Here is a 23,549-nt window from a genome sequence, read left to right as displayed (position 1 = left end):
GAGAAATATCAATCACCTCAGATATGCAGATGACACCACCCTTATGGCAGAAAGTGAAGAGGAACTAAAAAGCCTCTTGATGAAAGTGAAAGAGGAGAGTGGAAAAGTTGGCTTAAAGCTCAACATTCAGAAAACGAAGATCATGGCATCTGGTCCCATCACTTCATGGCAAATAGATGGGGAAACAGTGGAAACAGTATCAGACTTTATTTTTTTGGCTCCAGAATCACTGCAGATGGTGACTGCAGCCATGAAATTAAAAGATGCTTACTCCTTGGAAGGAAAGTTATGACCAACCTAGACAGCATATTAAAAAGCAGAGACATTACTTTGCCAACAAAGGTCCATCTAGTCAAGGCTATGGTTTTTCCGGTAGTCACGTATGGATGTGAGAGTTGGACTGTGAAGAAAGCTGAGCGCCAAAGAATTGATGCTTTTGAACTGTGGTGTTGGAGAAGACTCTTGAGAGTCCCTTGGACTGCAAGGAGATCCAACCAGTCCATTCTAAAGGAGATCAGTCCTGGGTGTTCATTGGAAGGAATGATGCTAAAGCTGAAACTCCAATACTTGGTCACCTCATGTGAAGAGTTGACTCATTGGAAAAGACCCTGATGGTGGAAGGGATTGGGGGCAGGAGGAGAAGGGGATGACAGAGGATGAGATGGCTGGATGGCATCACCGACTCAATGGGCATGAGTTTGAGTAAACTCCGGGAGTTGGTGATGGACAGGGAGGCCTGGCGTGCTGTGATTCATGGGGTCACAGAGAGTTGGACACGACTGAGCAACTGAACTGAACTGAAAGCTTTCAAAACAAGATTAATTTAATTGCTCTAAAAATAAGGGTTTTTCATTTATCATTTCTATATGACGAAGTACGTTGAAAAACCAAGATAGTTACAGAATACTAAAGATTGAAACAGGTTGAAAATCTCATTATTTCAGAGCATGGCAAATTCCCCTTTTCCCATCCCAACAAATCAAAGTGGAAGCAGTGAGACCAGAGTTTCCTGTACATTTGTGTGTTTTATTATGGCAGTGGTAGTAGTAGTGTACAAGAAGATACGACCACTTGAAAGTGTGAGATTTATTACTTACATGCATCTGAATGATAGTGATGTCAATGCAAGTGATCAAATCTTCCTTTACAAATTTACCTATATCCGTTTTACATTTTAAATGCTTGAAGTTGTTTTCTGTATTTTTATATTCTGAATTTTCATGACACAGTAAATGTAAGAAAAAAATTGCAGTTGTTGAACAAGAGAAGGTGGTACCATCAAGAATAATTTATGCATTACTGCTTCCTCGTTTTGAGTTGCAGTTTTTGTAAGACACTTTTTAGCACCATATGTATTCTGAGACCTAAATACTTGTGAAGTGCTTTTGACAGGAGAACTGAAGAAATGCTAAAAATTCTCACACAGAGGTTTATTAATTATTTTGTTTAAATTTATTGCCCTCTTATTTCAAGTATTCCTAAGTAGTACATACACTATTTTCAAAAGAAGAGAGGACCCCACTCCTGTAACCAAAAAAAAAGAGGAGATGCATCTTTTCTACTCTGTTCTTCATATTTTGAAAAAGTTCAGTCATATCCTCTCTATTAAATCCCTCCTAAGGTGTAAAACTTCAGTTTGTGGTTCATAGTTATGTTTAGTTTGGAAATGGCTTGTCCTTGTTTCTGCTTATTGGAAATTGACAACTGCTCTAGAATAATTATGTCTTGTGATTATTTCTGCCTGTTTTCTTTCAAACTGGGAAGACTTACTCCTAGAACCCAAAATACATTGTAAACTAACCAAATAGCAAGCAAACCAAAAGCAAAGATCTCTGCGTGGTGCTGTGTATTTTGTTTAGATTGTCCCCGCCTCCCTCCCCCGTCAGCTTACCTGCTGCTGATTTCATATTCATTCAGTATCTTTCTTGTAGAAAAAAAATTAAACCTTTTCAATTGGTTAATTCTTCCCTAACACATTCATTTACAAGTTTCCGTGAATACATTTTTCAGATGTCATTTCTATTTTTCTTTTCCTAGATTTAGTGGCTGTTTTGTGTCCAAAAGGCCCACTTCGTATGCTGGTTGAAACAGCTCAGGAGAGAAATGAAACTCTCTTCCCAGCTCTTATTTACTCTTGTAAGTATTTCAGAATGATGTTAAATTAGTAAACAGCTTAGAATTTATAAAGATTCAAATGCACGTAATTATGATCATTATCATGGTACTTTTTTTTACCTTAAACGCATAGCATTGGTGGGACTCCTGCAGATCTCTGTTTCTTTGCAAATTATTATCTTCTATCTGACATTGATTGAAGAGAGTTTTCAGTGTGTGTGGAGATAGAAGAAATATTTAGAGATTGGGGAGCCAGTATTATTTAAAATCTTATTAGTTAACAAGTATTGAATATTTGTTACATACATATATTGTAGGCGGCTCTCACACTAGTATGTTGAAAAAATTATATTGTTCCTTCACTATGGGTTGGCCTTTATTTTTGGTTTGTTGTAGAGTCATACTCTTCCAAATCATTCATTATGTATTTGTTGGTCATTGACCTGATCTGCTTCCATAGAGCACTGTGGAGGATATAAAGATGGTTAAGATGCTTTGCTTTCCCTCAGAGCGCATAGGATCTTATTTCCCTGACCCGACCGGGGATGGAAACCAAAACCTTGGCAGTGAAAGCGTGGATTCCTAACCACTGGACTGCCAGGGTATTCCCTTGCTTACAGTTTAGAAGTGAGATAAGACAAATGAATAAACAATATTCAAGGCAGACTGTTACCAGATTCAGAAGGAATAGGAAGTGCAGAAAGAGCTCAAAACAGGGAAAATCTGAATGGAGAATCATGGAAGGCTTCACTGAAGAGAGAGCATTTGGATTGACCCTTTTAAGAGTGGATTGGATTTTGGCAAGCACAGATGGAAGAGTCAATTTCAAAAGTGGGCTTGTTGCAAAGAATGAGTTGGATCCAGGAATCGAACCCAGGTCTCCTGCATTGCAGGTGGATTATTTACCAGCTGAGCCACAAGGGAAGCCCAAGAATACCAGAGTGGGTAGCCTGTCCCTTCTCTAGCAGATCTTCCCAACCCAGGAATCGAACCAGGGTCTTCCGCATTGCGGGCAGATTCTTTACCAACTGAGCTATGAGGGAAGCCCCACACATTGGAAGTGTAAATGTGGGGCATCTTTTTCAAGTTTCAAGTGTTCAAGTTGACTAGAACATGGAGTACAAAATGGGGAGAGTACTAGGGGGTGGGTTTGGAAAGGCACTTCAGGCAAGATCCAGGATAGCTTTGAGGGACTAGTTTAGATCTTTGTATCCTCTTCATGATAGCTTGAAAATCATAGGAGATTCTTGAAGAGTAATGTGCCTTTGTAAGCTTGCAGCTTTGGGCAAGATGAATGGGAGGGAGTGAGAACTGAGATACTGGGAAACATAACTAAGTGAATATTGCCATGATCTAGGTAAAAAATGATGAAAGTCTGATTATGGAATGATGATGACAGTCAAGGGAAAGGCCTCAATGAGAGCTTTTGGGGATCATTTCAGTTGTTCTTAGTGATGACGAGTAAGAGAAGTTTAAAGCCTAAAAGAAGGATGATGAAAAAGAGAAGTTTTTCTTATTTGAGAAATCTGTGTAGTGCTGCCTGTGGCCCATATCTAATTTTCTTGGCAGGATCTGTGAGCCATGCGGGGAGAAATTTCCGTCATGGGTTTATAAATGAAGTACCAGGGCAGAGGGAAAGGTTAGTAATAGAGATGCAGAATTGCAGAACACCAATATAGAGGTAGTAGTTGCAGCTGTGGGATTAGATGAGTGATTCAAATAAAAGGAAAAGAGGAAAGGACACCAGAAATAGATCTTTCTCAACTGCTCTGTTTAGAGAGTGAGAAATGAAGAGGGAATAGTAAAGGAAAGAAGAAAATATCAGAAAATTGGGAAAATCAGCATTTTTCAGGCTTCCCAGGTGGTACTAGCTGTAAAGAACCCACCTGCCAATGCAAGAGATGTAAGAGACACGGGTTTCTTCCTTGGATTGGGAAGATCTGCTGGTGGAGGGCATGGCAACCCACTCTGGTATTCTTGCCTTGGAGAATCCCATGGACAGAGGAGCCTGATTGACTACAGTCCATGGGAGCGCAGAGTCGGACACGACTGAAGTGATTTAGCATGCATACATAAAATGTCTGCATAGTTTTCTCTTATATACAGTAAAGGGTATTTTTATTAATGGACATTTAGATCATTCCCATCACAGACAGTACTTGCAGAGAACACTTAGAATTTGTGAATACTGTTGTATACATACATTTGTAGAAATGTAATTGCTAGGTCAAGAGATGTGTGCCTTTAAATTTTTTGTTTTCAGCTACACTGGGTCTTTGTTGCTTTGCGTGGGTTTTCTGGAGTTGTGGCGAATGAGGGCTTACTCGCTAGTTGTGGTAGCTTCTCTTGTTGTGCAGCACAGGCTCTAGGCTTCAGCAGTTGCAGCACACAGGCTCTGAGCGTGGGTTTAGTAGTGGTGGCACATGGGTTTAGTTGCCTCGTGGCATGTGGAATCTTCTTGGACCAGGGATCAAAGCTGTGTCTCCTGCATTGGAAGGTGGGCTGTTAACCACTAGACCACCAGGGGAAACCCAGAGGAAGGAAAAGGAAGATAGAAAAGCAGAAGATAGTGAGATATAGAGAGTTAGTTAACCTCAAATCATTCATGTGACCTTGATGTTAGGTCATTTGTGGGATGTGGAGAAGGTGGGAATTGTGCTTGTAGTAGAAGTCTGGTAAAGTTTTAGAACACCTAGTGTCTGAAATGCAAGGATCTTTCTCTTACCTTTTTTCCAGTATAAATGTATTACCACATTCTTACTGTGTTTTCCAGCCAAAAAGAACAGACGAGGCTTTGAGCATCAACATTTTCCTCTTAATGAGCAGTTGGGTGTAAGCTTCTTCTGTGTTATTCCTGGAAATTAAAATCTACTATATATATATTTGATATTTGTTCGTGTAGAATGTCACACCAAATGTTAATAGTGAATGCTAGGAATTTAGACTAAGGAATATACTTGTAAAAGTATAGAAGTATGTTCACTGAAGCAATGCTTCTATTAAGAGATAAATGGAAATAACTCATGTCTATCAAAAGGGAACACTTTCAAATAATTATGGTCCATTCCTAAAATGGATAGTTGTGCAGCCATTTGTACTCCAAAAGAAAGAAATAACTCTATGTATTTCTGATTTTTTTTAATGTCAAAGATTATATATTAATATATACCAAAAGCAAGATTCAAAACAATATATGCAATGTCCTATGGAAGGAGTGGGGGAAAGGACCAAATAGGTATGGATGCGTGTGTGTAAACTCCCAATGATACATTTCAGAACTGATGATACTAGTGTTTACCTCTAGAAAGTGGGATTTAGAGATTTGAGACAGCTTTTACTTTCTTCCTTATATCTTTCACTTCTTGTAGAGTCTTAATGTGATACCCATTATTTTTTAAAAAGGTGATTGTGAATGTTGAAGTGAAGGGATTATGAGTTTTAAATGTTTTCTTAGCTTTAGAAATTTGCATTGTTCTGCTGTTGTATCTACTGTTAGTATGGCAATAATGCTGTGTAACAAACCACCTCAAAATTTAGTCCCTCACAGATAATGCTCACTCACCATCACCTGCAGATTAAAATTTAGTGCCTTACAAATAATACTCATTCACCACCATCACCTGCAGATCAGTTGGCTCGGCTGATCTGACTTGACCGTGGGTAGCTCTGCCCCACGTATTCCCCGTTCCTCCTTGGACCAGCACTTTAGCCGAAGGTGATGTTCTTGTGTTTGGAGAAACAGGAGGGCAGCAGGCCTGTTAAGGCCTAGGCTCAATATTAGCACACTGTCTCCTCTGCCCATGTACCATCGGTTGAAGCAAGTCACGTAGCTGAGCCCCTGGTCAGGAGGAAGAAGACTGCATTCCAGTCTCAGTGAGGCCGAGCAAGAGTGGGTGCAAGAGGGGTGAAGAGGTTGTTCAGTTAGCCATGACATTAAGCTTGTATGTTAATTTTATACTCAGAAAAAGGATTTACTCTCGTTTTTAAGAAATCATTCATATATAATATTTTTAAAAACTTGAATCTGTATAACAATTGATGCTGAGATATTTTTTCAGTAATTCCACATATGTGGGAAAGCATAAGCATAAACCTTTAACTCCTGTGTAAATTAAATAGGTTTAAGAAAGTGTTCTCATGAAATACTGAATCTTTAGTAAGCATTTCATAAATCATTGAGCTTGAGAGGTATTTTTTTAAAGTAGAATATATAAAAACAGCAATATTAATCAGTACTTTCCCCTTGAAATGGATATATACATGAATATAAAAAGTTTTAAGTTGGTTCTCCCAGTTATTTGTTTTTTTTAAAAAATACAATCCTTTGATGCATTTATATACTCTTCCCCAGTTAAGGGTATTCAGTATGCTAAAGGATCTTACCCTCAGGAAACCTGAGCGTTTTTGTTTTCTGTGTCCTTCATTTGGACAGGAAAAGAGGCACACCTCTTTGGTAGCTTTTCGAAATACAAAGGTAACAATTCCTTGAGGTTGACCATTATGTAAAATTTTTCTGTTTTCATATCACTTTGGGAAGTTTTTAGATTATGTTGAATTTTAATTTGCTAATTTTTCAGTTGATCTAAGATGTTTGGTGTTAAGCCAAAAAAGTTGGAAAGTGGGTTTTTAAGGTATTACTTTAGTAATATTAATTCATTCAACAAGTATATATTCTGTTCATAATAATTTACATCAGGGGTTAACAAACTACTGCCCATAACGAAATCTGTCCTGTGGCCTGTTTTTGTACCGCCCTGTAAGCTAAGAATGGTTTTTACATCTTTAAAGAGTTAATGAAAAAGAAAAGAACAAAGAATATGTGACAGAGGCCAGATGTGACTTACAAGCACAAAATGTTTACCATCTGGCCCTTTCCAGAAAAAGATTGCTGACCCCTGATTTCTGTAGTTATACCGAGTATTGGAAGAATTTGCAGCTTTATCTTTCTATACTTGTATAAAGAAAGAAAATCAAATAAATACTTTCTGCCTTTGCTTCCAAGAACGCTACTGAAATTTGTAAACCCTGGTGATCACCGTATTTCCTCTTCATTGGGTTTGGGTTTAGTTACAGTGAATTGCCTGCCTAGCTAATATTGACTGATCCAAGTTATCCTGTAATGAAACTTGTCTTACCTAGGAATTACAAAGCTATGATGAATGAGTAAGTGCAGCTATTACAGGATTTTCATCCTCTTTGGTTATGTATTTCTTTCATAGTTATTCAAGAAACCTTAGAGTATTAGGCAAATAGAATTATAGAATCAGTGACCAAATGCCAGAGAAACATGGATGCCAAGTAGACAGATTGAATTGAGTTTGCTGCACAGTTTTGGTTTCAGCAGTCGCCCAGAGTGGCACATATCTGTATGTATTTTTGTATTACTGTTGGTGTATCTTCAGGATAAATTCCCAAAAGTATTATTGCTGGATCAGAGGGTTAATGTACATGTAGTTTTGTTAGTGGTTACCAAATTCCCCTCCATGTTTCATCGTACCTGCAGTATGTAAGAGAAGCACCGTTTTAGAGTAGTCACATTGCCTCTTAATTAAAGTGTGATGAGGGGGTATATGTGTATATCTAGATCTATAGAGGTATATTAATATATGTGTGATTTTGAGGAAGGGACATAGAGAATACAAGGCAATTGACTATCTCTTTATGTTTATTGCTTTTAACCTTTTTTCCTTATTCCCTGTGTATAACACAGTTTAGCATGATTGAAAATCTCCAAAGTGAGACAGAATATGAAGGGAACTTACTTGTATCTTTTGAATTATAATAATTCACTTGATGCTTTGTGAGCCTCTGTTTTTCCTCTGATTTAGTTCCAATAAGTAATTTTCCTCAGTGATTTCACACTATTTTAGGATATTTAACTAGTCCAGTTGTTTCAATGGAAAATGTTCAAGTTGAGGCTGTGATTTTAGAAAGGTCCACAAAGCTCTATCTTCAAATATGTAAAAATGATAACTCCATGCTGACAAGATCAGAGTAACTTAAATATAATTTTATTTGAGATGTGATGTTTATGCTAAGAAGATAAAATATTCCAGATAGACATGATTTCTGGAGGAGAATAGAGTAATGACCTAAGCTGGGAGATTGAAAGGCCCACTGTGGGCGCTACAGAAATGTTAAGGCAAACACAGGTTAGGAGGAGTGGTAGTTAGAAGGAGTTGAGGAATAACAGCCCGATATCAATAGTGAAAAAGAATTTTCCTTCTGGTTACTTTTCAGGGACTATAAGTGATAATGAAAAGTTTTATTACAGCAGCTGCAGTTTGAAGGCCACAGTAAACATCCAGTTTCAGAATTTTTTCTTTGATCTACTAAAATCAAAGAGAACCTTTTGTGATTTTTAATATGAATTTACCTCTGGTTGTTTCTCTGATTTGTGTGGAGGAATAACAGCCTGCTCTCTGTTTGTGAGCCTTCCTTCTGTGTTCCTAGTGTTTACCTGGACTTTTGTATTTCTCAACAGCAACAATGGTGTGGTTGGTGAATATGGCAGAAGGAGACCCAGAAGCCCAAAGGAAGGTATCCAAAAACTCCAATTACAATGCACAAAGTAGGTGGCTTTTATTATTATTTCCTGATTTGGGGGATCATTGTCATCTTATGAGTTATGAAGCAATGATTTTAAGTACTTTCACTGGTCATGAACTGTTTTGAGAATCTCCTGGAAACTGTAGTAACACCCAGCAGACACAGATAAATACTTGAATTCACATGCTCCAAACCCGACAATCGGCCTAGGTTAAGAATTTCTACCATTAATACCAGTATGAAAATGTTCAAGTTGAGGCTACGATTTTAGAAAGGTCTTAAGCACTATCTTCAAACATGTAAAAATGAGAGCTCCTTGTCTGACAAGGTCAGGGTAACTTAAATATAATTTGATTTGAGATGTGATGTTTATGCTAAGAAGATAAAATATCCAGATAGACTTGACTTTGTGGAGGATAAGAATAATGACCTAGGATAGGAGATTGAAAGCCCCACTTGTGGACACTACAGAAGATGTTAAGGCAAACACAGATTAGGAGGAATGGTAGTTAGAAAGAGTTGAGGAATAACAGCCTGATATCAATAGTCAAAAAGAAAGGAAAATTTTTTTTTTTTTTTTTTAAGAAAAACAGGACTAACCTTATGAGGAAGCAGACAAACAAAGGCAAAATAAAAGTAGAGAAAGGGCTTTATTGAGATGCTGTTTGTCAGGAAAGGGTGAATTCAGGTTTTATAGAGATAAGAAACTGCTGATTTAGCATTTGAGTAACTGCTAGGAGGACACTTTCAACTGGCAATTAGTATTTGGGACTCAAAGATATTTGGCCCATTCTGCAGTGACCGAGGTAGTAAATCAGGCTGGGACTAGACCAGCTATAGACCTGGTAGAGAAGTGGGAAGCGGAGGAAACAGTTGCTCCAGGTCTGGGTTTTGTGTTAACCTTGTTAAGCTAAAGACATTGGAAAGATTAGTTACCTGTGAGTATATATGAGTTTGAGTGTGTTTTTATACATCAAGATTTTATTCTTTTGACAAATGTAGATTGAGTACCTGACCATGTGCCTGGTATTTTTTGGCACTGGGGATAGGGCACTGAACCAGAGTTCCTGTTCCTGTGGACCTTGTAGCCTATTTGGGGAGACACACATGTTCAACAGACGGTTCATTCAGTTTGTGATAAGCTCTACAAAGGAGAAGTATAAGTTGCTATGAAAGTCTATAGTGGAAGACTTTCATTTATTCTAGAAAGTCAGGAAGGCTTCCCTGAGGAAGTGATAATAGGAGATGGCCAGCTGAAGAGTGGAAGAGCTTTCCAGAAGGGGAAGCACCATGGTCAGGGACCTTGAAAGGAGGAGGAGCTGGACAGACTCGCTCGGTGGGGTGCACTTGGTGTTTCGGTGGGCGCTCTTTATTGTGTGGACTCCTCTCTGCACACCATGCAGCATGTTTAACATGCCTGGCCCCTCACTCACCCACTAAATGCCAGGAGTGGCTTGGAGGTTGCAGTAACCAAAAACTCCCCCCATCCTAGTTATTTCCAACCACCCCATGTGAGGGAGGTGCTACCCCCAGTTGAAAACTAGTGTGTTACAGGAACTAGAAGTTAGATTGGAGCAAAGGGGTATAGGTCTGTAAGAGGAAAAAACAATAGAACTCAGGGGTTGCCTGTACCTTAAAAAAAAAAAAATCAAGATCCAGCACTATGAACATGCTGTTTGTAATTAATTATGGAGGTAAATGCCAAAATAAACAGCCAAAGGGGTTGGAAGTAGGATGAGGATCAGGAGTGAGGAAGGATAGGGCAGGGACTGCTGTTTTTATTTCTAAATCTTATAGTTTTATGATTTTATAAACAACCTCAGAGAAGATTCAGGTTTTATGGAGGCCTGGTTAAGGAAAAAAATACAAATTAAAAATACAAAATTGCTAGAACCTCTCTCAAAAAAAAGTCCAAAAAAAAGTCCACACAAGTAAGAAGTGTACAAGCTTCATTTATTCGTGGTAGATGAATAAATTTGAGCATCCATTACTTGTATAAAAAATAAAATAAGTGAGAAAAAAATATTATCAACTTGACTTATGTATTTTAATTATTTTTGACGTATGGAAGGTTCTGGAGACAATCATGTTATACTCACCGTTTTCAGTCAGACCTAGTCATGATAATAAAATGACTAGCCCATAAAAAAATTCCCTTACTCCTTCCCAGCCTTCACCCTGTAGTCGTGGTCTGCTTTTATAACTTAGTCACTGAAGCCAGTGGCAGGTGCCATCAGTTAGCAAGTGCCGTCAGTTAGCAAGTGCCATCAGCTGCAAAGATCAGAGGAAATGATCTCTCACGTGACCAGAAGTCTTGGCTCATTTTATGACTCAGTAATTATCAGGGGTCCGAGTTCTTTCCCACCTTCCTGCTCTGCCGTCCTTACATGTGGGCTTGGTCCTCAGCGCGCTGCTCCTCATGGTCACAAGATGACAGCTGCACTGCCAGGCATCATATCCAGATAAGACAACATCCAGGGGAACGAGGGGCTGCTTGTGGCTTCCTTGAGTCTCATAAAGAGTGAACAAGTATCCCCCACTTTGCAGCAGATTTTGTCTCACCACACATTGGCTGATATGAGCCCCACAGCCTTAGAGCATTCATTGGTAAGAGGAAGGGTGGGGTGACCACGCTTAGTTCGGACTGAACAGAATTAACCACCAGAGTCATGGGTGAGAGGTGGAAACCCAAATAAATCACAACTCTGCCCTCAGGAAATAAGGGGAGAAATGGCTGTTGTGGAAGCAACCAGCGGGCACTGAAATAACCCTTGATTTGTTGTTTAAGGGCCAGCCAACTCACCAGTTACAACGACAGGTAAATTACTGTTCCCATGTAATCTTCTTAAAGGTATAAAGACAATTTTCCAAGTATTACAGCTGCGATACCCACTTTTTCTTGAAGGCACAGAAAGTGAGTCACAAGACCCAGTGACAGAGAGTGACGATGGTGGCTTCAGCGAAGAGTGGGAAGCCCAGAGGGACAGTCGCCTGGGGCCTCATCACTCTACAGCTGAGTCGCGATCTGCCGTTCAGGACCTTTCCAGCAGCATCCTGGCCAGTGAGGACCCAGAGGAAAGTATGTGCCTTTCTCTACACTGGCAAGTCATGCGAGTCCTGGGTTTTTAAGGTGCTGCAGTTTCATACTCTTCCCCAAATAACATGAGTCAGAGTGTTCCAGTCTAATTCTAAACAGCAGTGCAGTTTTTACTGAGAAGTAACAATAGTTGCTGCTTTTCTCATAGTTAAATTTATTAATGGACCAAATTCTACCCCTCAGATTTTTTTAAATTATCCCTTAATAATTTGATAATATCCTTGACCTTTGGCATTGATTTTGTAAGGTAAAAAAATTTTTTAAATATTATTCCAATAAAACTTAAGGTGTACAAAAATGTCATTAATATATTTCGTTCTTTGCTGCACAGAGACCCATGAATTTAAATGTTTTGCCCTTTTACATTGTTCCTACCCTTTTTTGGCAAGCACTGCATTTTATTTATTTTGAAGAAAATCAAAGGGATTTAGGTTCTGTGCAGTAAAAGTTTGTTCAGTGTCTGAGGTGTGTAATTGCTCAGATTCAGGTCAGCACTCAGGGCTTCTTAGGATATTAACCCGTAGAGCCCACTGGTTAGGGCTCAGTCACCTCCTGAGTTGGTATTAGAGAGGCGATTTACTGAATAAGAAGAGATTAGCACATTTCCCAACCAAGTTACCTCAGTGTTTTCGTTTTCACAGAAGTGAAACTCTTGATTAAAACATACAGAAGTATTAAGTAGTTTGAAAGAAACAGACAATCTAGATCCCTTCTCTAGTCACTATTAAGTGTGACCTTGACATTGTCCTTTAGTTTGAGCAGAACAGTTCTTACAGCTCACCCTTAGTCTTTTACCTGGGTTAGAACCTGGGCAGATCCATGACTGTGGTGCTGGGTAAGTTTTCCAGATGTTAGAGTCAGCTGCAGCCTGCACCTTTCACACTCCTGGGAAACCAGACGCAATCATCTCCTCTTTTAGCCAGGCTTGAACTTAACCTTTGCTGGTATTGTCTCTGCCTGCAGAGTTACCACTGTAATTAGGTTGCCTCTTCTGTTCTGTCTCTTCTTTTCTCAATGATGTGTAGAAACAAAAGAAGTCAGCAGTATAGCGGTTGAGCATGACAGCAGTGGGATTCTCTCCTACTTTTTTGGGATTCTGTCCTGCTTTTCCTACTTAAAGAGTCTCTCTCTCGATGATCTGCATCCTTCATCAGTAACTTTTTCTTTTTAAAGGAAAACCACAAAACTGTCCCTTCCAACTTCAGATTAATGTTTCGTTTATCTGGGACCAGTATAAACTAATAATTGACATTCTTTTCTCTTCTAAGCATCCAGCACACACATAACCATCTCTTCATTAGTGGTTTATTCTGCACAAGTAAACCAGACTTGTGGTTACTTACAGAAAATTCTGAGTTTACAATAGAATTTGATATGTATGTAAAGACATGTGTGTCTTCCAAAACAGCCCTATCAAAATCAAAATTTAATCAGAAAACTGAACACTGAGAGTTTTTAATTAGAAATGTACAACATGTTTATTCAGTGGTCTGCATTGGAACTGCAGAGTCCTAACCACTGGACCACCTGGGAATTCTCCTGAGTCTATTTTAATTTTGCTAATAAAATATACCTACATTTCTTTGTCCATTGAAATGAATTCTGTGAAGCCTAACTATAGCATTTGCCATAATATTATTTAAGCAAACATAAGCCAGTATATGAAAAGTGAGGCGATAATTTTAAGCTTGATGGTACATTGTTTTTGTTTATTTTTTGGTAAACCTCTGTTGAGACATAACTCACATACTATACTATTCACCCACTTAAAGTGATGAAAGTGAAAGTTACTCAGCCGTGTCTAACTCTTTATGACCCCATGGACTATACAGTCCATGGAATTCTCCAGGCCAGAATACTGGAGTGGGTAACCTTTCCCTTCTCCAGGGCATCTTCCCAACCCAGGAATCAAACCCAGGTTTCCCGCACTGCAGGCAGATTCTTTACCAGCTGAGCCACAAGGGAAGCCCTACATTTAAAGTGATGGCCTTAATATATTCACAGAATACCACAGTTGACTTTAGAACATTGTCAATACCCCATAAAGAAACCTTACACTCTTTACTATTACCTCATCAATCCCTCTCATCCTGCCTTCCCCTTTAAAAGTGTGCAGTGCAGTGGTTTTTATTATAGTTGTATAGCCATTACCACAAGCTAATGTTGGAACACGTTCATCACCTCAGAAAGAAACCCTGTACTCATTACTCCCATCCCCCCAAAAAACCAACTAATGTACCGTCAAAATAGATTTGCCTTTTCCGGCCACTCAGCTAAATGGAATCATCCAGTATATGGTTCTCTGTACTGATTTCTTTCACTTAGCATAATATTTTCAAGGTTTATGTTATAGTATGTGCTGGTACTTGGTTTCTTTCTATTTTTTTGATTCACTTTTGGCTGTGCTGGGTCTTTGTTGCTGCTTGAGCTTCTCTCTAGATGTGGTGCGAGGGCTTCTCATTTCAGTGGCGTCTCTTGTTGCGGAGCACAGGCTGTAGCACATGGGCTCAGTAGTTGCGGCTCCCAAGCTCTAGAGCACAGGCTTAGTGGTTGTGGCGCATGGGCTTAGTTGCTCCACAACTTGTGGGATCTTCCCAGATCAGGGACCAAACCCATGTCTCCTGCACTGGCAGGTGGATTCTTCACCCCTCAGCCACCAGAGAAACCCCCTCATTTCTTTTTGTAGCCAAATAATATTCCATTTTAAGGATATGTCACATTTATCATCCATTCATCAGTTAATGGACATCTAGATTTTTTCCATTTCGAGCTGTTAGGCATATTGTTGCTGCGAATGTTCATGTACCTGTCTGTGTGGACATATGTTTTTATTTCTCTTAGGTTTATGCCTACAAATAGAATGCTGGGTCATATGATAACTCTATATTTAACCTTGTGAGGACTACCAGATGGTTTTCCTAAGTGTCTGCACCATTTTACATTCCCACTAGCACTGTTCATATGTTCCAGTTCTTACACGTCTTCACTGATATTTTTTATTGTCTGTCTTTTGATTATAATCATTCTAGTGAATGGAAAGTGGTATCTCATCAGGGTTTTGATTTGCCTTTTTCCGATGACTAATAATGTTGAGTATCATTTTGTGTGCTAGAATTTGTATGTGTTTATTTTTGGCTGTGCTGGGTCTGTGTTGCTGCGCTTGGGCTTTCCCCAGGCGCAGCGAGCAGGAGCACCGTACAGCACTGCTGTGCAGTGCACAGACTTCTCATTGCAGTGGCTTCTGCTCTGGTTGCGGAGCATGGGCCCAGTTGCCCTATGGCATGTGGAATCCTGCCGAAGCAGGGATCGAATCCATGTCCTCTGTATTTGCAGGCGTATTCTTAACCACCAGGGAAGTCCATCATCTGCATTATTTTTTAAAATTTATAGCTTTTTTTTTCCTTCCCTGAAGAACTTGGTTTCTTTCAGTTAGTTTCTTATAGCACTATTTGGAATCAAGTCTTTTTAAGGCTGTCATTTGTTTAGCCACTGTGTGTGCCAAGAACTTTTCTGTATTATTTTTAACTCTGATACCAACCTTGTGAAATAGCTCTGTAATCCCCATCTTGTAGCTGAAGAATTTGAGGGTTAAAGAATGAGTTGGGCTCTGTTGCACACTTGAAACTGGTGGAAGTATTCATCATTCTGGGAAGGTTAGCAAGTTAAAGGATAACTGACTCTCTAACTCAGAGCATTGAATTTCACAGGTCATATGGTTTATTTTTTGCACTAAGGAAGACTTCACTCTGGCTTCTACAACTTAAAAAGAAATGCTGGCTACTCAGTAAGATTTTATTAACCAGCACCTGGCTCCTTTCTCACACACATCTGGAGCAGACCCTGCTTCTCAGGGCTTTCAACCCCTGTCTTCCAGAAGTATCTCAGGCAACAAAGCTTTAAGACCAGGATCAAACTTCAGTTGGCAATAGTTACTTAACAACCAGAAAGGTAAAACCAAGTTGTAAAGCTTAATGGGTTACTGTTGAGCCTCAAGTCAAAGAGTATTTTTGAATCCATAGTTTTGAAAAGAACTTGAAAAGTTAAAAATATTGTTTGACAATAGAAAATCTAGGACTTCTGCATTTCTGTGTAAGTTTTAGGAATCAGCTTGTTAATTTCTATAAACTGATCCTAAAATTTATTTGTAAATGTAAAGAACTTAGAATATCCAAAACAGTTTTGAAAGAGAAGAAAAAAGATGGTGGACTTAAGCAATCTGATTTCAATGAAAGCTTACTTTAAAACCACAGTAATCAAGACAGGCACAAGGATAGGCATGTAAACCAATGAAACAAAACTGAAAGTCCAGAAGTAAACCTTTATATTTATGGTCAGTGATTTTTTTTTTTTTTACAAAGGTGCTAAAATAATTCAGTGGCAAAGGGATATAATATTTTCAACACAATCAAAAGTTAACCCAAAATGTGTCATAACCTGAAATGTAAATGGCAAAACTATAAAACTTCTAGAAGAAAAACTTCATGACCTTGGGTTGGGCAAAGAGTTTGTTAATACAACAGTGATACATAGAAGAAAAAATTGATAGGTTGGACCTTGTCAAAGTTTAAAACTTCAGATGATACCATTTAGAGAAGAGATATTTAGGAAATTCCCTGGCAGTGGTTAGAGTTCTGTGCTTTCACTGCTGAGGATGAGGGTTCGATCTCTGGTTGGGGAACTACAATCTCACAAGCCACATGGCACAGCTGAAAAAGAGAGAGAGAAGAGGTATCTGTATACTCATGTTCATAGCACTATTCACAGTGACCATGAGATGGACGCAACCTAAGTGTCCATTGACAGATGAATGGATAAACAAAATGTGGTGTATACATACAATGAGGTATCATTCAACTTCAAAAAGAAAGGAAAATCTAACACACGCTGCAGTATGGATGATCCAAGACATTATGCTAAGTGAAATAAACCAGTCACAGTAAGATGAATACTGTATGATTCCACTTGAATGAAGTACCTCTAGTAGTCAGACTCAGAGATGGAGAGTGGAATGGTGGTTTCCAGGGTCTGGAGGGAGAGAGGAAGGAGTTACTTAATGGATACAGACTTTCACTTCTGCAAAATGAAGAGTTCTGTGAGTGGATGGTGGTGATGGTAGCACAACAGTGTGAATGTACTTAATGCCACTGAACTGTGTATTTAACCACATTTTAAAAAAAGATAGTATTAACAAAAGCAAAGGGGGACTTCCCTAGTGGTTAAGAATCTGAGGACACAGGTTCGATCCCTTGTCCAGAAAGATCCCACGTGCTGAGTGCTGCAGCTACTGAAGCCTGCACTCCTAGGACCTGTGCTCTGCAACAAGAGAAGCCACCACAATGAGAAGCCCAAGCACCACAGCGAAGAGTAGCCCTGCCTTTCCGCACTAGAGAAAGCCTGTGTGCAGCAGTGAAGACCAATCACAGCTAAAAATAAATTTTTAAAAAATTTTAAAAATTGGGGGACTTCCCTGGTGGTCCAGTGGCCAAGACCCCATGCTTCCAGTGCAGGGGGGCCGGGTTCAATCCCTGGCCAGGGAACTAGATCCCACATGCTCTGACTAAGACACAGCAAAGCCAAATAAAAATAAGTAAGTTTTTTTTTTTTAATTAAAAATTTTTTAAAAAGGAAAAAAAGCTACATACTGAGAGAAAATATTTGCAAATCCTGTTAAAGAATTTGTAGTTAGGATATAAAAAGAGTTCTTACAACTCAATAATAGGAAGATATTTTAAAAAATAGGGTAATACTTTTAATAAACATTTCCTCAAAGGAGAAATATAATGGCTAATAACCACATGAAAAGATACTCAACATCATGATTCAGAATGGCTTTAATCAAAAAAACAGCAACACCAAGTGCTGGTGAGGACTGAAGAAAGCAGAAGCATTGTGCACTGCTGGTGGGAATGCACAGATACAGCCGTCATAGAGAACAGCTTGGCAGCTTGTCAAAAGGCTAAATGTTAATTTACCACATAACCCAGCAGATCCACTCTTAGGAATCTCCCCAGTGGGAATGAAAGCAGTCTGCCCACACAAAGATGTGTGCACTGATGTTCATAGCAGCATTATTCATAATAGCCAAAAATGGAACACAATCTAAATGTCCATCAACTGGTAATGGATAAACAAAATATAGTATATCCATACAATGAAAAGCTATTTATCAGTGAAAAGGAACAAACTGTAGATACATGCCAAAATCATGGATAAACCTCAAAAATATTATGTTAATACAGATGGCCAACAAGCACATGAAAAGGTGTTCAACATCACTCACTATTAGAGAGATGCAAATCAAAACTACAGTGAGGTTTCACCTCACACCAGTCAGAATGACCATCATCAAAAAGTCTACAAATAATAAATTCTGGAGAGGATGTGGAGAAAAGGGAACCTTCCTGAACTGTTGGTGGGAATGTAAATTGTTGCAGCCACTATATAAGAATAGTATGGAGGTTCCTTAAAAAACTAGTAACCGTATGATTCTGCAACCCTACTCCTGGGCATATACCTGGAAAAGACAAAAACTCTAGTTCAAAAAAGATACATATACCCTCATGTTCATAGCAGCACTATTTACAGTAGTCAAGACATGGAAGCAACCTAAATGTCCATTGACAGGTGAATGTATAAAGAAGATGTGGGACATACATACACAATGGAATATATTCAGCCATAAAAAAGAATGAAATAATGCCATTTGCAGCAACTTGGATGGACCTAGAGATTATCATACTAAGGGAAGTAAGTCAGAGAATGATAAGTATCATGTGATATCATTTATATGTGATATCTTAAAAAAGTATACAAATGGGCTTACTAACAGACTAGACTCACAGACAGAAAACAAACTTGGTTACCAAAGAGAAACCTGTGGGGCGGGGGATAATTTAGGAGTTTGGGGTTAATAGAGACATAGTATTATATATAAAATAGTAAACAACAAGAACCTACTATATAGCACAGGAAACTATATTCAGCATCTTGTAATAACCTGTAATGGAACACAATCTAAATATATATATATATAAAAAACTGAACCACCTTGTACATCTGAAACCACCACAACATTGTACATCAGCTCAGTTCAGTTGCTCAGTCAGTCGTATCTGACTCTTTGCAACCCCATGGACTGCAGCATGTCAGGCTTCTCTGTCCATCACCAGCTCCCACAGATTGCTCAAACTTGTTTCCTTTGAGTCGGTGATATCATCCAGCCATCTCATCCTCTGTCACCCCCTTCTCCTCCTGCCTTCAATCTTTCCCAGCATCAAGGTCTTTTCCAATGAGTCAGTTCTTCGCATTAGGTGGCCAAAGTATTGGAGCTTCAGCTTCAGCATCAGTCCTTCCAATGAATATTCAGGGTTGATTTCCTTAGGATTGACTGGTTGGATCTCCTCGCAGTCCAACGGACTCTCAAGAGTCTTCTGTAACACCACAGTTCAAAAGCATCCGTTCTTCAGTGCTCAACTTTCTTTATGGTCCAACTCTCACATCCATTTCCATACATGACTCCTGGAAAAACCATAACTTTGACTAGACAGACCTTTGTCAGCAAAGTAATGTCTCTGCTTTTTAATATGCTGTCTAGGTTGGTCATAGCTTTTCTTCCAAGAAGCAAGCATTTTTAAATTTCACAGCTACATTCACCCTCTGTAGTGATTTTGGAGCCCAAGAAAATAAAGTCGATCACTCTTTCCATTGTTTCCCCATCTGTTTGCTGTGAGGTGATGGGACCGGATGCCATGATCTTGGTTTTTTGAATGTCACTATACTTCAACTTTAAAAATTATATTAAATGAAAGAACCCAGTCACAAAAAAACTTCATATTATGAGTCCATTTCTGTGTGTCTAGAAAAGTAAGATTTATAGAGTTAGAAAGCAGATCAGTTGCTTAAGGCTTGAAACACAAGTATCTAAGTGGAGTGATGGAAATGTGGTAGATTATGCTGATGGTTGTACAACTCCAAGTTTTTTTACAGTCATTGAATTTGTGCATTTTATGAAATAAATTATACCTCAGTGAAACTGTTTTTCAAATAAAAGGAGATGATACCTATCTCTTAGGGCTTCTTGTGAGGGTTTATTAGAACAAGTGCCAGGTACAAACTAGGCAACAATAGATGACAATTACTATTTACTGTCATTATTTTTTATATATAACAGCAGCATCTACTGTTAAGACCTCAGAGTCAGCCCTATAGTATAGCATCTGAACATCCTGTTACAGAAACCGCCCCCCCAAAAAAAGGAAAACCTAATTAAAGCCTAACTGTATAATATCATTTACTGACTTCTCATTCAGTGTGGGATGGGGAGGGGGCACATTTTTAATTTGTGAAGTCATAGCAAAGAGTGACAAACTTTTATATTCATAATCTTTCCGTTTTAGGGGGAGTAAAGCTTGGATTAGGAGATTTCATTTTCTACAGTGTTCTGGTTGGTAAAGCTTCTGCAACAGCCAGTGGAGACTGGAACACAACCATAGCCTGTTTTGTAGCCATATTAATTGTAAGTATACATTGATTAAAACCTGTTAGAACTCCTTATCTCAAAACTCTGATTAAAAGGCAGTTCTTTTAACCCTAGCTTGGCTGAGTGTTCCAATCACCTGGGGAGCTTTTTAAAAACAAATAATTGGATCTCACCCAAATAGTTTCTCCACGTGGCCACACATTGAAATCACCTGGGAGCTTTTAAAACAGTGCTTCTCTGAGATATTATTTGTTTTAATTGTGTATTTTTTTTAAGTTCCCCCAGGAAATTATGGTAAGCACCTCTGACTAGGAACCACTGCTTCAAGCCTGGCAGCATAAATAATTGTGTAGAGAATTAGATCAGTCTTAAAGGGGTAAGCAGTTCCTCACTTAGTGTGGGTTTGGTGGCAGTTTTGCATTTAACGCCACGACCTGCAACATCCAGTGTCCTCTGGGCAGGCAGTATGAAGCAAGAAAAGCTAACATAGTGCCTGGTCACACGTAGATTCTGCTTATAGAGTCACAGTGTGAGCCTGAAGCTTTCAGAACTGTGATTTTAAGTAACTCATAAGATATTTCTTACTGCTGTTTTTGCTGGAGGTGTGATGTCTCGTGTGTGTGTGTGTGTATATATGTATATGAGTGAAGTTGGATGAAAGGTTAGATGAGAGCCTTTACTTGTGTATTTATTTTGTGATTATATTTGTGATTTATCTTGGGCATATGACCAGTTAGAATTTTCATTTATTTCTCTTTTGAGGTTAGTTTTCTGGATGTGTTTTAGTGTCTCAGTTAACTAGGGTAAAAAAATGGGCTGTATTATATAGCTGCTCTGTGTTTACAAGAAAAGACTGTACAGTTTATAAACAAACGTTTGTTGGTTTATTCCACGAGCACTTCTTTGCCCCCAGACAGCATAAAGAATATTCTTCACCTCTGGGATTTTTAGCTAGCCAAACTAAACCTACAGTAGCCAAGTCAATATTTTAGATAGAAATTTCAGTATTGTTAATTTATTTAAAAATTCATTTTGCTTATTTTCAGATTCTATTCTCTACCTAGAATTAGGGGATGAAATATCAATAATATATGGATAATAATCTCTATTGTGAAGAAAAATAGTGTTTCCAGATTCAGTGAAAAAACTTTTGTTCTAAAATTTAACCTCAAAGGACCGTGTATTCAGTTAACTAAATTATTATTTTTTTTTTTTTTCCGCTCCCTTTCTCCAGTTAACTAAATTAAGACCAAGATTTGTGATTGAGTTGATTTGCACAGAATACTTGCGTAATTATGTCTGCATTTGTGTTTTTTCCCCCCTTCTCCACAGGGTTTGTGCCTTACATTATTGCTCCTCGCCATTTTCAAGAAAGCATTACCAGCTCTTCCAGTCTCTATCACCTTTGGGCTTATTTTCTACTTTGCCACAGATTATCTTGTTCAGCCCTTTATGGACCAGTTAGCATTCCATCAGTTTTATATCTAGCATATTTACAGTTAGAATCTCATGGATTTTTCTCCTTTGACTATAATAAAATCTGGGGCGGACAAAGGTGATTTTCCGGTGTCCACATCTAACAAAGTCAAGATTCCCAGCTGGACTTTTTGCAGCTTCCTTCCAAGTCTTCCTGACCACCTGCACTATTGGGCGTTGGAAGGAGGCTTCTACAGAAAACGGTTTTGAACACGTCATTGTGGTGAACTGAGTCCCTCAATGCAGAAACTACCAGATCTGAGGGACAAGGACAAGGCAAAGCCATGGGCCAAAAAGTTGCTGTGCTCCCACCAGCAGGTTGACCTGTGGTCACAGGTGGACTTTACCAACGCTGCAGACTCTCAGGACTACCATTACCAGGAGGTTAAGTGAAATGGTTTAAACCAAACAGGACTCTTCATCTTAAGCTACATATTGAAAATCAACCTAATAAATCTGTATTGAATTCTGAACCTTTTTGGGAGATACCATAAGGAGAGCAGGCACCAGCAGCAAAATGGAATGATGGGAAGGGACTCAAACTTTAAGACTTTTTGCTGCAGACTTACTATTTTTAAATAAGACTTTTTTTCACCTGAGTCAAGTCAGAGGTATAGGTTGATTTTGACACTTCTTCTCAAGCACTGAAGCTCATTACTATCTGTGGCTGCCATTTCTTCCCAAGGCCAGTCTGAACTTATTTGAGGTGGCTTTATCTTAAAAGTCTTAACCTCAGGTTCAAATTCAGTAATTTCTGGAAATAATGGGACTATAACTCAACATTTCCTGTCACCCTTAGGTAAATTCTGGATTCTCCAACAAATTCCTAATTTGTAGGCATATTGGGAGGTTCACTTGCCTCCAGGTGCCTCCCTCCTTCCCTCTCTCTCCCTTTACTCCCCTCACGAGCACTTGTCCTGTGTGGTGAATAAGAGCCCTGTTGTGGTAGCAGATGGTCCAGTTGTCATAGGATTTTGCTCTTTGTGTGGCACAAAGAATCTCATGAATCAGTGCTCTCAGCCCTGCTGTCATAATTTCTTCAATAGCAAAATGCAATGTGTGCCCAAAGACAGTAGAATTAAAGAAGAGTAAAATTGCTCGTGAAGCACTTTTCTGTCCTGATTTTTTCCTTTCTTTCTTTTTTTTTAAACTACAACCCATTGTCTCTTGACAGTAGGTCGGAATTTGAGCCAATAGCCAAAAGCCAGTGGTTTATAAAGTTTACGACTCAGTTGTATCTGTACAAAGCTTGGAGAACACCGTTATTTCCCTTGGTGAGCTGAGGGAGAACCGAGAGTCTGGAGGAGAATCAGCCGCCAAGAGGAGAGAGGCCCCCAGCAGCCAGTGGGACAAGATGAGGCCACGTCCTGTGAAGGAGAGGATCCGAGTGATTCCTCAAGCAACTCACAACAAGTGTTCTGCAGTTTTCCTACCTTTCATTTCAATGTACCTCTGCAAGAGCTGGGCCGCCAAGTTCAGCCCCTGAACAGTTCAGTTGGACAGTGAACAGAAATAGAGTCACTGGCTGTGGGCACATGGCACCTCTGGATGAAGCTTTGCCAGGCACACCCCTTCTCTTACCACAGCCAACCTCAGCCATGGTGACCACAACCCTTCTCATACCACAGCCAGCCCTCAGCCATGGTGGCCACACCCCTTCTACCACAGCCAGCCCTCAGCCATGGTGACTACACCCCTTCTACCACAGCCAGCCCTAAGCCATAGTAACCACACCCCTTCTCCTACCACAGCCAGCCTTCAGCCATAGTGACCACACCCCCTCTCCTACCACAGCCAGCCCTCAGCCATGGTGACCACACCCCTTCTCCTACC

At 39.3% G+C, this 23,549-nt stretch overlaps 1 protein-coding gene across 7 annotated transcripts in view; it reads left to right on the top strand.

The window, feature by feature from the left end:
* Window positions 1–22,824, top strand: part of PSEN1 (presenilin 1) — a 67,330-nt gene extending 44,506 nt beyond the window's left edge. For 5 of the 7 annotated variants that reach the window (XM_010855801.1, XM_010855797.1, XM_010855798.1 and 2 more), the window contains 6 exons: window positions 2,038–2,136; window positions 8,600–8,686; window positions 11,453–11,482; window positions 11,570–11,743; window positions 20,158–20,276; window positions 21,573–22,824. In XM_010855801.1, the coding sequence (XP_010854103.1) occupies window positions 2,038–2,136; window positions 8,600–8,686; window positions 11,453–11,482; window positions 11,570–11,743; window positions 20,158–20,276; window positions 21,573–21,728 (665 nt within the window). In that variant the 3' untranslated portion in view covers window positions 21,729–22,824. The remainder of the gene's footprint in view (window positions 1–2,037; window positions 2,137–8,599; window positions 8,687–11,452; window positions 11,483–11,569; window positions 11,744–20,157; window positions 20,277–21,572) is intronic. The other 2 variants (XM_010855803.1, XM_010855802.1) reach the window with 1 other exon arrangement.
* The last annotated feature ends 725 nt before the right edge of the window (window positions 22,825–23,549 follow it).

The sequence above is a fragment of the Bison bison genome, unplaced genomic scaffold (genome assembly GCF_000754665.1).
Source record: "Bison bison bison isolate TAMUID 2011002044 unplaced genomic scaffold, Bison_UMD1.0 scf7180017864368, whole genome shotgun sequence".
In the NCBI taxonomy this organism is placed as follows: domain Eukaryota; kingdom Metazoa; phylum Chordata; class Mammalia; order Artiodactyla; family Bovidae; genus Bison; species Bison bison.
This window is presented reverse-complemented; position numbering and strand designations above follow the sequence as displayed.